The sequence below is a fragment of the Symphodus melops genome (genome assembly GCF_947650265.1).
Source record: "Symphodus melops genome assembly, chromosome: 11".
NCBI lineage: Eukaryota > Metazoa > Chordata > Actinopteri > Labriformes > Labridae > Symphodus > Symphodus melops.
This window is the reverse complement of record NC_136701.1, coordinates 19,289,305-19,305,944: the sequence shown is the minus strand read 5'-3', so window position 1 is coordinate 19,305,944 and position 16,640 is coordinate 19,289,305. Positions and strand designations below refer to the sequence as shown.

The window sequence follows — 16,640 nt, the reverse complement described above, 5'->3', positions numbered from 1 at the left end:
CTATTTTGTTGTAGTCAATGTGAAATATACTTGGTGCATGTGCATGATCATGTAAAGGTTTTACACTTGTACATCCTAACACCAACAACCACAGCACCATCTACAATCTCTTCAGAATCTGTGTATTTGCCAAGAAGTCATTTAAAAATGACGTTCTTGAACTGTTAATTTTGATTCAATATTTTTCCTTGTTCCTAATCTGATGAAAACATGGCTACTTTGCTTCTCTCTCTTCACCTGGACTACTTCCAGAACAAAGTTTCAAAGTAGAAAGTAAATCAACATAAACCTGATTATACAGTAATGCCTTTGTACCAGCATGCCAAATGAAAGTTATTGTTAAAACAGCTGAGATTAAGTGGATATATATTTTGCCAGATTTAATACATGCAAATCAAATTCAGAAAATATGATACAGTATCTGGTTCAATAACTTCATTGCTGCTTTTTTAAGTCCAAATTCTCCATGGATATCAGCAAAATAAAACTTCTCACCACCTTGGGGCTGCTGCATTGAAACTTTTGTCTGACAAGGACATCAACATAACAGTCTCCAAACTTCTCTAAGTCTTTAATTTGGTCACAGGATCTGCATCTCCCATTGGTATGCCGTTTCTGCTGCACTGCTAAATGCAGCAGAGCTTGTTAAAACACTTTTCATATCTATGCAAGTGCAATGAATGGTGTCTGACAAGGGCGCTTGTCTGCCAATTGCAGTATTCTCATAAAGGAAGCACCCTGCCAAGATGAAAGCCCCGGGTGACGCTGGAGAGTGAGGTGTCGAGGGTAAGGGAGAAATAAAACATTCAGATCGGACAGAAAAAAAGTGGAGTTCAGGAAAAAGCAACCTCAAGAATTGCAAATCAAATCAAGAAGAATCAAATGTTTTTATTGCAATACTTAACAATACTCGGAAGAATAGCTGAATACTCAATAATTCGTTGGTCAGAGCCTCATGAGTTAGACAACTGCTCATGTTAGCATTCAACGGCTTCCTTGCTTAGGTTAGCTTTTAACTTACCAAACTTAGTGTTTGCTATACGTTTATACATTTCCTACTTTTGGTTAAACACTAGAAAACTCTGATATTTGCCCTTTGAAACTCCAGGTGACAATAGAGCTGAATGTTTAAGTTAGCTGTTTCCTGGGTAGTGGCTAATTGGTTATCATGTCCTATAGAGAAATACAGCTAGATTTGCTGTTAATTGTTTTTTCAGTCGTGGATCAATCATTGAGATAGGAAATGATAGTGATAATGATGAGTAACCTTCCTTTATACCACTCGAAACCTTGATAACAGAAGTACAACCGCTGAATTTGAGCCTAAAACCCTACGTCTAGAGTCAAATGAAAAATCACCGCCGTGTGTGTGCTTGTAAACTCAATTCACATGCTTCACCAGGACTACGAGGCCCTTGTAAAAATACCACCTTTCCTTGTTATTGTTTCTCTGCCCCCGTGCCTATACGCTGAAATGTGATTGTGTATGAGTGTGTGTTTTAGTGTTTGTTTGTTTAGGTAGTAAACCTTAGGTAGTTAAGAACAAAATTGACGCTTTGTTAAAGCTCATTTCCTGCATATCTTATGCATTGCTGCATTTCACCTATATATGGTGCAAAATTCTCTTTTTACCCCTTAAAACTTGCCAGGTTAATCTGTCCCTGCTCCTAATTCCTGTCTGTGTATGACAAAGGAGCAGATGTGTTGTAGGAATTCCTCTCCCCCCCCCCCCCCCCCCCCCAATCCATCCACCCTGTTCCCCCCACATCTCTAATTCTTTCATCCCCCTATACCCTGAACCCATTTATGACACACAAACACAATGCTTTGCTGTAACCCTGATCTCTGTCTCATTTCATCTTATCACAGCGGGGCTTTCATAGAGCGCTGGCACAGCAGTGGCCGGTGACATGTCAATCAGGATCCCAGCCGAGCCACAGGCACAACATACACTCACGCATAACATCTGAAAACAAGTCGTCACCTTCACCTGCTTCATTTTCTGCTATTTCTCCACCTTCACTTTTTTTTTTTTTTCGTTCAACCTCCCTTTCTTTCTTTTTCTGTTATCTCTCCTATCAAAGAGGATCTCCTTTAAACAAAAAGTATCGCTGTAGACTTCATGGATCATGCTATTAATTTTGAAATCAAGCTGGAACAGGATGCAAGCACAGCAAGCAGTTCACGCAACATTCCTTTTTTGGTAGAGCTTAAAAGGCCTATTTTAATACCGATTAGCAAATACATTTCTACTTAGATGTTTCACAAGAACATTCAGCAGTCATCTCTGGAGTGTGCTTTCTTGATTTAATGTCTGTGCACAGAAATAATGCACCACTGTCAGCGATTTCAATATATAGATTATTTTAAAGTGAAAAAGGGCATTTTAGATGTCACATTTCTGTCGATAGAAGTGGCAGACTTACTTCAAGCAGCTATATCTTTTTTTAGACATAATGAACCCCAAGTGTGACTCTACCATGGAGTAAAACAGCGTCACACAACCGTGTAGTTATATGAGAGGACAGGGCGAGCTGCAATTTATCAGTTTAAGAAATATACTGTGTATCATTTATGAATGTTATTCAAAATGAAAAGTACAGCTACATTACCAAACACATGAGAGGATATCAAGTCTAGCGTGCGCCTTGATGTCAGAATTCAAACCACAGCTTTTATTAAAGATAGCAGATAACAAAAAGGGCTGCCATGTATAAATGTGCATGTAGCTGTCAGAAAATAATTGATTATTTCATATCACAGTCGAGTTTTTTTTTTTTTTTTTTTTTTTTCTCTTTCATTGCTGTTATGTGCAAAGTGAAATTAAGTCCTGATCTAGCGTTGCCTTGGAACATCGAAATACATATCCAACGGAAAATCTCTCATGCAGCCAATTTGGGCTTTTTTGGACGCAGTAGCGCTCCGTGCTCGTCTCAGAAAATCATTGTCAGATTCATCGAAAAAGTTAAAAAAATAAAAAAAAAGTGCCTCTGAGCTGGTGTCAGCTCTGTGATTATAATGCCTATGGGGGTGAAAGGTGGCTCCAGGATTATGTCATGTGAAGGTCACCTCCCCCCACTATTCAGCTGGCTCGACTGGGACCAGCTGAATACAGGATTCACCACAGTTAAAAGATACTGCTCCATTTTTGGTTTGAGGCTCACTTTTAGTAAGGTCAGGATTATGGTGACCAGTGCATTAAGAAGGGGGGCTTAGGATCAGTGCTCAGTCCTGGAGAGAAGGATGCCATTTACCAGCTCAGTGCAACTGTGGTTAACACTGTCTCATTATTACTGCCGTGCCTGGAGATTTTGGGACTATCTCGCCAGTAATAGCTCATGTCTGCAGCTCTGTGTGCGTGCGTGGAGGAGCGGGCATTGGAAGGTGACCACTGGTGTGAGGATTTGTGCGTGTCAGCTGTTATGATTTAATATTTGCTCCGCTGATATCTCCATTCACCACTGTGCTGTCGCCTCCCGTCTCCGCTATCCATCTCAACCACAGAGTAGCATGATAATGTTGCTCTGAGGGTGCGTCTTAGAGGATTAGCAGAGATTAGCATTAGCTGGTCCGTTTGAACCGGATTCACATAGGCCTACAGCACCATCAGCATGTTGGCGAGCTAGTGTGGAAATGTAGCCATAGCATAAATTTGCAATGTTTAGTATGGAAAGAAGAGAGAGAAAAACATTATCACAGCTATCTGAGTCTCTTGTAGAAGTAAGTTTTAAAGGAATGCAAAATAAATGCTTTGAGGCACCCATGTCTAATGATTCATATCGATAAATTGACCTTGTGTTCCACATTTCGTGTAGGTTTCTTTTCGGAAATACACAAACCCATACTCCTCCTGCGTGGATGTGAAAGGGTCAGATGATATAAGCTTTTCAAAGAAAGCTACCAGCAGCAATAACAGTTCTCCAAAACAATTATGTAGACAAATCCCCCCGGTGTAAGACGCTGTTATTACTGAAATGCCATACAATCAAGAAATAAATTAGTGCTGCTTACGCCAAAAAAAAAAAAAAAAAAACACAGCCAAGGTCACATTTGAAATCCACTCCATCCAAACTAATCCAGCTGTGTTGGGTTCACTTCCCACAAGGGCCATAGACTGACATTTCAAAGTGATTACATGCCACAGTAGAAAGCCTCTTACTAGCTGTATTCAGTGCACGAAAGCATAATCTTAAACACATAAATGCACAATTTTGGCATCACAATCTACTCACTAATGAGTCTTAGTGGATTCTAACAACTCAATGCTTTTGACTCACTTCAGCCTGTGGAAGCTTTTGACTTGTGGGTATAAGGAGAGTGATGGACTGAGTAATTGAGTGCACTGTGAGACAAACACTAATGAGGAAGATAAAGGAGGAATTGAGTAAACTGTGTTCCCCGTTTCTAATGATAAGAGATGAAGACAGCCAGAGAGGGAGCGCAAAGAAAGACAGACTCTTCTGCTGTCCAACAAGAAGATGGGCCGCATGTCTAACTTCTCTCACTGGTTGTTTTTGCAAAGCAAAATGTGTTTTCTTCCAACTGGAGCAAAGTGAGAGAGAAAAAACAAATAGCTTTAAGATAGGCAGTGGGATTACTCGTAATTGGAGACCATTTAAAAAACATAATAACTTCTTTGTTTCCCCAGCAGGAGGTTCAAGGCCGGGGAAGCTTTTTTGATTAGAACTGGAGATGAGTTTGCCATAAAACTACTCAGCCAAACCTTCATGCAGTGTGCAAATGTATGTGTTAAATCAGTCTGCCAAAACACAAATATTATTTCTGAGGCAACGGGATTATTAAAGTCCAGTGGCCAGTAGAAAATATCTTATCACACAAGTGCATGAAGCTGCAGGGACAAGCAAACAGGCTCGTAAAATCTCGATGCTAAACACCAACTCACAAAAAAATGCAAATGGAGCATGAAAATAAATGTGTATTAAATCCAGCTGGAAACATGCCACAGCATCTTTAACAAAGACGTGCATGTGGTAGCAAATTGTCGTCGTTCCACTGAGTGGGATAGTGGGAGAAAGCTCAGGGGTGTGTGCCACTTAGGATGGGGGGAATAATGTTGTGTAGCATTTAATGGATTTGCAATGTGGCAAACAGAGACAGATGGTGGAGGGGGCTGTGAGTTTCTGTGTTATGTGTTCGCTAGCCTGGACTCACGCACATACACACACTGAGCAGCACAATGAGTGTGGAGAAGGAATCCCTAAGGCGCATTATGTGTGCTGCCGCTCGCTCAACCAAGCCAAGGGTCTCAGTTCATTTGGTTTTTAACTGTTATAAATTGTCTCACTTGACTCCATCTTCCCTCCTCTCTACAACAGGCCTGCAGCGATCTCGACACAGGTAGCGGCCACACTCCAAGCCTTGGACCAGTGTTAGATTTTGGAAAACTCAGAGAACTCAAAGACAGGCTCCATTGAAATAATATTAGAAAGATATAAGCAACAGTGTGAGAGCAGAGTCATAGAGAAACAGCAACATTTTAAGGATTAAAGGGCGTTACAATTATCATGTCGGAGCTGATCACTTTTTTTTTTCTTCTTGTAGTTACTAAGATATTACACTTGAGCATTGACCAGGACGAAGTAACCTTTAAATACAAGAATATTAAAAAAACATTTGTCTTTCAACAGCGGTTTTTTTAGAAGTAGGGGAAGCACCAAATAAAAACAGGTTTTGAACCACTGCTCTTAAAAGTGTCAGAGGAACTGATTTGTTTCACTTCAAACTGCTTTATTTTGGGCTCTGACAGGTCTGAATCATCTTTAACTTAAAAAAAAGCCTTACTGCTAACAATTGGCTAGCTTTGACAAACCATCCGCTGTGCACCTGCGGTGGACTGCTTTTTAAAGCAGCTGTAAAACAGTAGTTAAAGCAGTCGTAATTATGTTTGAGCTGTGCACATCTCCGTTTTGGGAACAGCGCTCTGAATCGTGATTGATTTTGACAATCGAATGTACAGTACTTAAATGTCTCAATTCAATTCAATAAAACTTTATTTATCCCTGGAGGGCAATTCAAAGAACTGAATTGTATAGTGAATTGAATTGTACTGTATATCAACGCTCTGTTATTAGTGAACGAGTACCTGTGTGGGTACCTGTGTGTGTTCATAAAGGTATGGGTGTGAAACCTTTTCAATAGGATGAAATACAATACACATCTGAAGTTCTCTGAAGTAATCATGTAATTGCAGGCTTTTATATGTGTCCTCTCTGGTTTCACATGAGAACACACGCAGAAACCTGCACGCACAGACACACACCCTTGTGAATCCCATTTGTTCAGCACTTTACCACTCGCCTAAGCTATAAGAACTGAAAGAAAACAGGATAACAGACCTGCTTTGATTTATGAGAAGGACCATTTCAGTAATATCACTCTGAATGAATCATTTTACTACATTAGACGAGTATACAAATGGGGAATGTGTAAAACAGACTAATAACTTTCAAAAAACAAATTAAGACGTTGTCGGGGGGGACCCTTGAGCGATGATTCGACAAGGGACCAGAAAGTGACTTCTGGCATACTATAAATTCAAAAACATACACACTTAAGAGCACACATACACACACACAGAAAGTCAATTAACACGAACAAGTGTCTCCGGGGAATTATATTTCAATTAGCTTTTGCTACTTCTAGGCTTCCTTTGAGACCACAAAGCTAAAACAAGAGTACAGATGTGTATTTGTGGAAATAGAAAATCCCGCTTTTCAATTAGAATCATGACATAACTCCATATTGTTATTGTACAAGTACAAGGAAAGCAATTAAGTAGCCTAATAAATCAATGTTTTGCACGATATTAAAGAACCCTATCATTAGCTGCAGCTGCATTTTGAAGCTGATTAAAAACAATATTATGGTAAATGAGAAATGAACGAGTCAGAGTTTCCATTTAAAACGTCTCACAGACATCAGAAGGAAATGAGCACCGTCATTAAAGAAGGGTTGCAACTCATTTGAGGGATCACTTTATGGAATAGAAGTGGTGATTCGGAAAAATGTCAATCGATCTGTGGGATTCTCTGTGGTTCATTTCCTGTTTGTGAAGTGAATGGACTCTCCCTTTAATGGACCTTTAGCTACATACTGTAGACGATAGTTCCAACAGAGTGAGAAGATGAACATCCGTCTTCACTTACTCTTCTTCTTCTCTATAGGTACTGTAGTGTTGATTACATTTTTGAAGATTTTCTTGTGCATAATTCTTCCTGTTAACCCTGATTTGTATAGACATGTGCGCCTATGTGGGACAGAGGTGGGTTTATTTATTGAGAACTCAAGTACTCCTTGTAACATTTCACTAGTCGCACAGCTGTGAACGTGACATTTTAGGCCAGCCCAACCCAGTTAGTGTTGCTCACCATGTACATCAAGCCATGACCAGGATAAGTGATGTATTACTTATTCATAGGTTATTGAGAGTTCTAGAGTATAACACGTATTAAAAGTGCGTATCCCTAAAAGGGGCAGTCAAAAAACAGTCCAACCACTCCTTTATTTTCAGCTTCATTTGATGTTCAGTCTTGAAAATGCAGTCACTAAAACAAGCAAATGGTCTGCTGTTTCCTCACTGCTGTGTCTTTACCCCTCTGGGTATAAGTCTGTGTGTGTGTGTGTGTGTGTGTGTGTGTGTGTGTGTGTGTGTGTGTGTGTGTGTGTGTGTCTGTTTGCGGGAGTGTGCATTGTTTTTGGTGTACACAAAAATATGGCTCGGTGCGTGCGAATGTTTCTGTACACAATATGGGCTGACTTTGCTTTGGCGGAATTCATTTCTGTCAAGAACACAGACACAGAGTCCCAGAACAATATCAGAGTTGGAACAGGAGAGCTGTGAGGAGACGGCAGAGTCACGGCTGTCCATATCTTTATCTCTGTTGAAGAAAATGATTACTGTAACATGTACTTCAGAGTCTCCAGAAGCGGGCCCAGAGGGAGGTGTATGAAAAGGAGCTGTCAGATGAAAGGGCACACGACATAAAAAGAACATTATCTTTGACTAAGAGTTGTTAAGACGAGGGGCGAGACATGAACTTGAAAAGCGTGTTTGGTTCAACTGAAAGTACATGTCAAAGCAACCCACGGCCTATTGATTTGCCTATTTGCAGACGTGTGCGTTTTGGGCAGAAAATAATTTCATTATCTTGTGTTTCCCTGTAATTTCTCTTCTTAAATTTCTTCTTGCACATTTTCCTTCTTTGAGTGAAAGATTAGAACACCCTCTGCATGGAGGGTTTTAATCCTAAAGGTGATTGTGTTTGTGTCTCTTTGTTCCAGAGGGTTTGAGATTAGTGACACATGGCTTGTCAAAGACTGGAGCTTCAGATTAGCCCCTTCGCTAATCCTTTGGAATTCAATGCTAATGCAGACATCACATATGCATACAGGCGTACACACCGACTAGCACCCAACACTGTCTATGCTTCTGTGGATATGTGCTGGCGTTCAATGTGTATGGGTAGATTATATCTAATAACTGAAGTCTGACTGAAACAATAAAGTGATACTTTACAGGAATGTGTTTTTTTTACCAGCTAAGTTTGACAAAACTTTGAACCTTGAGTGGTCAGATCATAATAAGTCTCACATTATGAGTCTAGACATCATGGTTGTGCTTTTATACTAAAAAATCAACACGGCTCTAATTGTGTGACAAATACAAACAGCTTGAGTTCAGAACTACAATGTGCTCATTAATGTTACTTCTCCGCTACCGATGATTCAGGACCAAGAAAGGGCAGGACCTCCGATATCAGCTTTGTAAACAACAATGGCGAATGAGAACCCAAACTGACTGTCTAAAGATGCTGCTAACACCACAACAAGATTCTTTGACATTGTTTTCAAGTTTTCTTGGTGACATTTCGTTGATTTAAAGCATCTACAAAGACAACTGACCGAGCGCTCACTCGGTCACTTCAGAGGGAAGCGGAAGTCAACTGTCCTAAGCTAGCAACAGCAAGCACAAATAAGAACTGCCCTGAATCTAAGCTTGTGAGCGCTGCCAGAAAAAAAACTTGACTAGGATTTAATGTTGGAACTTATAGACATTTTTTAAGTTTTCTTTGTATTTGTGCAGATGAGCCATTTGGTAATTCATATATATTCATATATCTGTATGTTTAAATTCCAGTAAGAATCAGTTGAACTCTGAATAACAGCCCCATCAGCTGATACGTTAGCTGAGCTCCCTACTGGGAGGTTTATTTAGGGTGCTAACTCGCTGTCTGCCTCGACTGTTGTAGCAGCCAAATCCACCTGTGGGCTCCGATTCTCAATGTTCTACATGTGAGGCTTCATTTGATCTCTCCCTTTTCTCGATTTGGGCTGGCTTTGAATTACCATCCACAGTAGGGATATGAAACACAGCATGGATGCCAAAAAAAAAAAAAAAAAAAAAGAAAAACTACATTTATTCTGCATTGATTCTGTACCAAAGCGTTTTATCTGTGGATTAGAAACAAGGTTGACTCATGCTCTGTACTTGGAACCAGGAAGCTATTAGCAAACATCCTCACTAACATATGATTCTATTAGATAATACCTATCACTTAAGCTCAAATAATGCGCTATTGATCTGAATTAAACTGCTATGTTATAAATGTGACATGTTCTTGAATTTAAGCCTGATAACATAATTAGGGATGCTTTTTTTTAAGTGTTGGCTTGAAACATGCAGTTATTACCACAACCACCCGTGGTGGTGCGTCATCATCATACAGCCAATTACTTGAGAGTATTTATTTTATTTTCAGGAGATTTCTTGCCAGGATCTGTAAAGCCAACTGAATGGCTGCTTTAAAGCTCGGGGGATGTGCTGCAAAATATGTATGAAATGGGTATTTTACAGTAAGACCATATTCTCCTAGGACACAGTCTTCGTGTCATTGTGTTCTGAAATACAGGCAGCATGAACCTCTCCTCCAACTGCTACTTCATAAGTCTCTCTGCAGCTTGTCTCAAAAACCTCTCTGACATGCTTGTGACATATGAGACGTCTCGGACCCTGAGGACATCTGGAGCTGGTCTACTGCCTGTCCCAAGAGTAAGAACAAAACAGGATGAAGCAGAATTTTATCATACAGCTCAGACCTGGAATAATATTTCAGCTGATGTAAAACGAGCTCAGCCTCTAACCACTGTTAAGTCCACGCTAAAAACATTTTTTTTTATTTGCCTGAGCCTTGTCTGCTATCTTAAGGCTGCAAATGTATTTGTAAGCACTGATTTAATGTTTTAAACGATTCACTGGTATTTTTTTTAATGATTCTATGTTTCTTTTCTTACATAAAGACCAATAAATGATGAGTTGAACCACAAGATACATGTTTTTCTTTTAACAGATTTTATGGAGTGAGGGGTGACGTGCAGCAGAAGATGCGCATGAGGATTTCGTCACGAGAGCTAGGTTATCAGCCATGAGCCATGAGATACAGTTTTAATACGTGTTCTATTACTTTGGAAGGCTGAATTGTATCGGTGTATGAAATGTGCTCTCCCAAAACAAAAGCTACCTTGCCTCGCCTGAATGTTTTAGCACATCCTAAAACTTAAACACAGGCTCAGATTTGGGAGATGATTTCTAAGCTTCCCATAATGAGGCTGAAATTGAAGGGCTTTAATATTAGAATACTGGTGCTTGACAAATTGTTCAATTGATTTCTGTTTTCAATTTTAGGGAAGCAATTTTGAGTTCATGGATTTGCCAGCTACCTATTACTTGACGAGACGACACTGAACTGCAGAGAAGCGACGAGAGAGAGAGAGAGAGAGAGAGAGAGAGAGAGAGAGAGAGCTCTCGTTTATTGAGCTAAAGTCACATTTGTGCCTTTTTCTTCTTTGAAATACATCAACAAATTATGAAGAGAGTGTTAAACTAAGTCCCTCTGGTCTAATCTAATGTCAGGGCTCATCATCACATAATGAAAGGCAAAAGGCGGTAGAAGAATGAAGCAATAGTAACGTGTAAATTACAAAGAACATTCTTCCTGGACCCATAAAGTTGTGCTGACATTTTTGTATCCACAAAAATGGTGGTGAAATTAAAAGCACAACTTCCATCCATCACTGTTAGTTACTACCTATAAGTGAACACTAAGTTCAACCTTGGGCTGTACTTCAAACTGGTCTTGGTCTCAGTAACACTTTTTGAAGGCCTCGTCCTCGTCTCAGAATCAAAAGCTTTTTTTTTTGTGTCTTGTCTCAGACGGAGTGGACTTTATATCAAGACCAGTCAAGACCACAAATGATATTATTTTCCATGTAATTACTTTTGATTAAAAAACGCCCCTTTCTAAAAAAAACCAAATAACTTCATTCATAACTAGATTTGTATCCCCCGGTTACGACCACAACCTTCCTGCTGTTAAAGCCTAACACGACTGCTGACCTCGATAATGATTTTTCAGTGATATTTAGGGTCCTGGTCTCGGCTCGGTCTCACCCTGCCTTGGTCTTTTTTTGGTCTCGGAGAACTCTGGTCTTGGGTAAGCCTTGGTCTTGGTCCGTGTGGTCTTGACTACAACATAGTTTAACCACAAATTGAACACTTATAGTTGGGAACCCACAAACACTTCATCTAAAAAAATGTTGGTATGCTTGGGAAAATTCTTCATCCAATGATGTCTGTATGACACATGGCTACAAATTAAAAAGTTGCAAAATAAACTAATTGATGTCATGTGTTGACAACACATTTTCAACCCTTCTAATCCAACGTTCTAAAAAGATTTCTTGACAAAATGCTGTGGGGTTTTTTTTGTTTATTTTTTGTTTTGTTTTTTTATGAGTATTGCAGTCTGTGCCATGTATTTGAATTAGTCTTGCTTTAAAGGCTCATAGGAGATTTCCACAGGCTCACTGGGAGACAAAGGAGGACATTTGCATGAAGCTTAAAAGTTTTTAACCCCTCCATGTTTTCTTGCTCGGTTAAGTTTTTTGCCACCTGTGATTCACTGCCATCTGTGACTACACACGTGTACTAAGCTCATCATGTACTGACCTTCTTCCTCCTTCTGTCGAAATGTGTATCAGCCCACCATATTTGTATTAAGCGTGCCACTGTTTATTTCACGTTTCCAAGCTACATGTGCAGCAGTGAAGTGATTCGATAAAGGATTTGAGAGCGGGTGGTTGTGGGTTCACCGTACACTAACTGTTCCTGGAGTAGTTCTGCCGTAAAGAGCTTGTAAGCTTCAAATAATGTTCCCCTTTAAGCCTCCTCCTCTCTGTCAACTTTTTTTTTAACACCTGGACTAACAAAAGACCGGCTTTGATCATGGGAAATCCCTTGGCAGAGCAGCCATGAATCCACAGTGGAGCTTCATGTGTTTGTGTGTGCGTGTGTGTGCGTGTATATGATGCACATTGAGCCAGTGCTCGTGCTCTACTAAAGATTCTCAGCATGGCATTGGTTTGAGGTGCGTAGATCCTCACATGTTCTACCTGTCAGAGCGTGGTAATGTCAACAGACGATCTCTCACACACACAGAAGCAGGAGGGAGAGAGCAAAGGACCAGGAAAGAGAGAGAACATCTTGTTTTCTCCTGTGTAATCAGTGTCTCTACAAACACCACACACACTTTTACACACACACACACACACACACACACACAAGGCTGCTTGTTATCAGAAGCTTTCCCACGCTGCTGTGCTACAAAGCTTCCACACCAGGATGGGAGGATGAAGCGAGGGAGGAATGGACGGAAGTACAGAGGGATGGAGGGTCAGCCTCCAGAGGGCTTAGACTCACTGCGGGGATAAACACATCCCTCAGCAGGGGTTTGTATTTAGGCAAGCAAGATCAGAGTTCAAAACAGGCGGGCTAGCGGGCGGTCAGAGTGACAGGACACAGACGACACACAGAAAGCGGCGGAGATAAACAGGCATGGGCACATATCGCACACTTCAGCTAAGGAGATTGCACATTCCTCCTCCACACCTCTCCACCCACATTTACTCTTACATCAACTCCTCTTTTCTAGAACATCTCTCTCTCTCTCTCTCTCTCTCTCTCTCTCTCTCTCTCTCTCTCTCTCTCTCTCTCTCTCTCTCTCTCTCTCTCTCTCTCTCTCTCTCTCTCTCTCTCTCTCTCTCTCTCTCTCTCTCTCTCTCTCTCTCTCTCTCTCTCTCTCTCTCTCTCTCTCCTCTCTCTCTCTCTCTCTCTCTCTCTCTCTCTCTCTCTCTCTCTCTCTCTCTCTCTGCCTGCATCTCCCCCTCCTCGCCTCGCGCTCAGCCCCGAGCTCTTACGTAAGAGGGGACATTTGCATAACAGGCTGTTTTCTCCGGCTCCGGCACGAGCACATGAGACACACCGGATAATATGTTAACAACTCGGGCTGTTTGGTAAACAACAACCTCCATCACAACACTTCACAGTAACACTATATAGCGCGGGCAGGTCTCGTTGGTGACAGAGATTCAGTGTCTCTGGATGTCTTGATGCCAGCTGGCGGCGGGCCAGAGGGGCTGAAACAGCTGTCATTTACAGAGCGCGAGGATATGGCTTCAGCGAGGTAGACTTCATTCAGGAGGAGGCTGACCTGCCTGCTGTGTGGAACCTATACAATAATAGGTCTTGCACCGAGAAATGACTGTTCAAATCAAGCAGCCTAGCATTATCCTCTTCAGTGCGAGGGAGAGAGAGGAAGAGTCTGATGTGTGCGTATGGTGTGTGTGTGTGTGTGTGTGTGTGTGTGTAGACGGGAAAACACACATCAAAAGAGGCCTGAAGTGTGCTCTGCTGTTATGTCTTTGCTGAGGCCTCTTCAAACATAAGCTCTACAAACAGGTCACACATTTTGCAGGGATATATGCAAACACACACATGCACACACACCCTCATATAATGAGTGTGCCGCCCTTAGGAGGATACAGAGGAAGAGGCAGGCTGAGGAACATCAATAAACGCTGCAGTGCTTGCTATAGGATAGATCAGATACCCTGAGATACCTCATTACATAGCAATTCATTATGATAAGAATAGCCTTAATCATGTCTGGGTATTAAGAAATAGCTACTCTCTAACACACACACACACACACACACACCGATCTCTAATAAAATAATAAAGGAATACTCAAGAGACTCGAGTGCAGCGGGTCCCTCATCTGGGATTTCTCATCGTACATACTCGTGTGCAAAACGGCTGTCAAAGCCAAGTTTTCATGTGGATAAATTTGCAGTCTGTTGCTTCATATGATTCAAGGGGGATGAATTGGACTTTATGTCGCAAAACCGAAGCTCAGTGTGGCATATGTGCCCCTGCTGTTAGGCAGACAGTTGTTTCAGAGTGAATCCATCACCCTCCCGCTATTGTCGCACAGCAGGGGTGAAGGCAACTCGAGAAGATGTGGCCACCCTTCACAACTTTTAACATAAATCTGTACTGTGCTTCCTTTTCTCGGCTCCATCGCAGGGCTTGGATACCATGCATTAGTTCCTAATGTGTTATGCACTGTGTTCGGCGTGCAGAGAGTGAAATACAACAAAAAAAATACCACTGGGTTGTGCTCATGCCACTTTCTATCAGATTTGTTAAAGTGAAGCGGTTCTGAGAGAGAAATGAATGCACACGACTTTAGAGCAAGGCTGCAAAGTGTCTGCTTGAAAGATCAGACTTTTTTTACTTCAGTGCACGAGATGCTTTTCTATTAGAAAATGTATGACTTTAATAGGTATCGATTATATCTCTACACTATTGCATCACCGTAAAAAACACACTGAAGCTTCCTATGAAGAGGCACACACAGCCACTGTGACCTTGACCCCCAATGTCACCTTAATCTCTTGTTTACAGTCAGGCCCTCATGTAACCTAAAGCCACCTTCGCAGTCTTCTGTGATCTTCCGTTAAAAAAAAAAAGAAGGATTTTTGATCACCTTTCACCAAATTCATTTTCTTTTAGCAAACTGGAGCCCAGGCACAAGAATCATCAAGCTGAAGATATGTGCCAAGTGAGGCGGAGGAGCTCGGATCTGAACATAGTCAGCTAAAGAGGAACTTTTAAATGAAAACAATATCCTTTATTTTATTCAAATCAGGCATGTACATCTGTTACAACTTCTTATTAGACGCCCCCAGCAGGCACACCTGGGCAGATTGTGCGATTTACAAGCGCCACACCTCAACAGAAGAGAGATATATTACACAACAAAAATAAAAAGATATAAATTGATGTGTCTGTGTGATTCTGTCTTACTTAAAAGCATCAATCAGCTCTGTGCGTAAACGCTGCCAGTCTCCCGTGACTCATCCAAGTGCTGCGAGTCAAAAACAACCTCGGGGTTTGGTTCTTTGACGTTGAGGTGTGTCTTCCTAGCGGGCTTTTTTTTTTTTTTTACTACCTCCTCGTGCATGGGACTGAAATTGGGATGTAGACGCAGGAGCACGCCAGCCTGCATGGCTTTAGGTCGTGTCCTGATCACGCAATTATAAAAATAGGCTTCCCTTCATTCCTGGACATTCACATCCAAAAGGTCCCGAGTAAAACGGGACAAAAAAAACACCCTCTCTCTCTCTCTCGCTCGCTCTCTCTCTCTCTCCTCTTGGATTCACGCACGTTTGCAAACGCAAGTCGATTCAACGCACGTACACACACGCGAGGGCACAGACGCGCATCTACATGAGAATGGGAGCCTCAAAAAGGAAGAAAGAGAGAGAGAGAGAGAGAGAGAGAGAGAGAGACAGAGAAAAGGGGGGGGGACTCCGCATCCTCCAGGCAGGACCCGCGTGGACCTGAACCTGCTGTTGGCCTGTACACAAACACAAAGCACCCGCAGAAACACGCGTAAAGCACAAGTCGTCTCAGGCTCACCTTTAAGTAGAATCCCGTAAATGGTGTAGAGGGTGAAAATCAAATTGCTCTTGAGATTCATCCTGCCTCCTTTCGCTCTTTCTTCCTCTTTCCTTCTGCGCTAACTTCTCCTCTCCGTCTCTCCCCTCTGGACCTCGAGCCGGACCGGACCGCTTCCTCAGCTATCCAGGTGGACTTTGGAGTGCGAGTCTTTTGTGCGTCTCTGGGAAAGGGGGGGGGATAACAACCGACTTCACGGTCCGACTTTGCACGCGGAAATAATATCGCTCCTTGAACCAAACAACTGTCTGGGTAATTAAAGAGATGCACCGGCGCAAAGGTGCACGCGCAGTTCTTTTTTTTGTGTCTGCACACAACTGCAGTAAACCTCAGGGAGTGGGTCGAGTAGTCCACTGGTATCACACAATATGCTGCTGCTGCTTTTAGTGCTACTGTCAGCCCCGGTCCCGGTCTGCTGTGGCGCACAATCCACAGAGCAGCGAACACGAGTGGACTGTTTGAGTCCCGCCCACGCAGCTTTGACGGACACAAAAGGTGAACCAATCACGAGGACGCGAGTCTAAGCGAATTGGGGGGGGAAGAGGCGAGGAGGGGGGGGTCAGCGCGTGAGACACACTGCAAAAAATATCGAAATCATCTTGTTTTTTACGTTTAGTGACCATAAAAATACTTAGTACAGATGTCAGTGGGATGACATTATCCTTCTTTTCCAAGAAAAGGTACTTGTAAAGCACTTGTGAAATAATGTATTGTTTATTTTTTGAATTTTGCTTTCATGTTGGATTTTTTTTTTGTAGTTTAG

The 16,640-nt window shown here is 41.8% G+C and overlaps 1 protein-coding gene across 3 annotated transcripts in view; it reads right to left on the bottom strand.

The window, feature by feature from the left end:
* Nucleotides 1-16,351, bottom strand: part of cadm2a (cell adhesion molecule 2a) — a 199,666-nt gene extending 183,315 nt beyond the window's left edge. For all 3 annotated transcript variants that reach the window (XM_079355276.1, XM_079355278.1, XM_079355277.1), the window contains exon 1: nucleotides 15,839-16,351. In XM_079355276.1, coding sequence (XP_079211402.1) covers nucleotides 15,839-15,899 — 61 coding nt within the window. In that variant the 5' untranslated portion in view covers nucleotides 15,900-16,351. The remainder of the gene's footprint in view (nucleotides 1-15,838) is intronic.
* Between the last annotated feature and the right edge of the window lie 289 nt (nucleotides 16,352-16,640).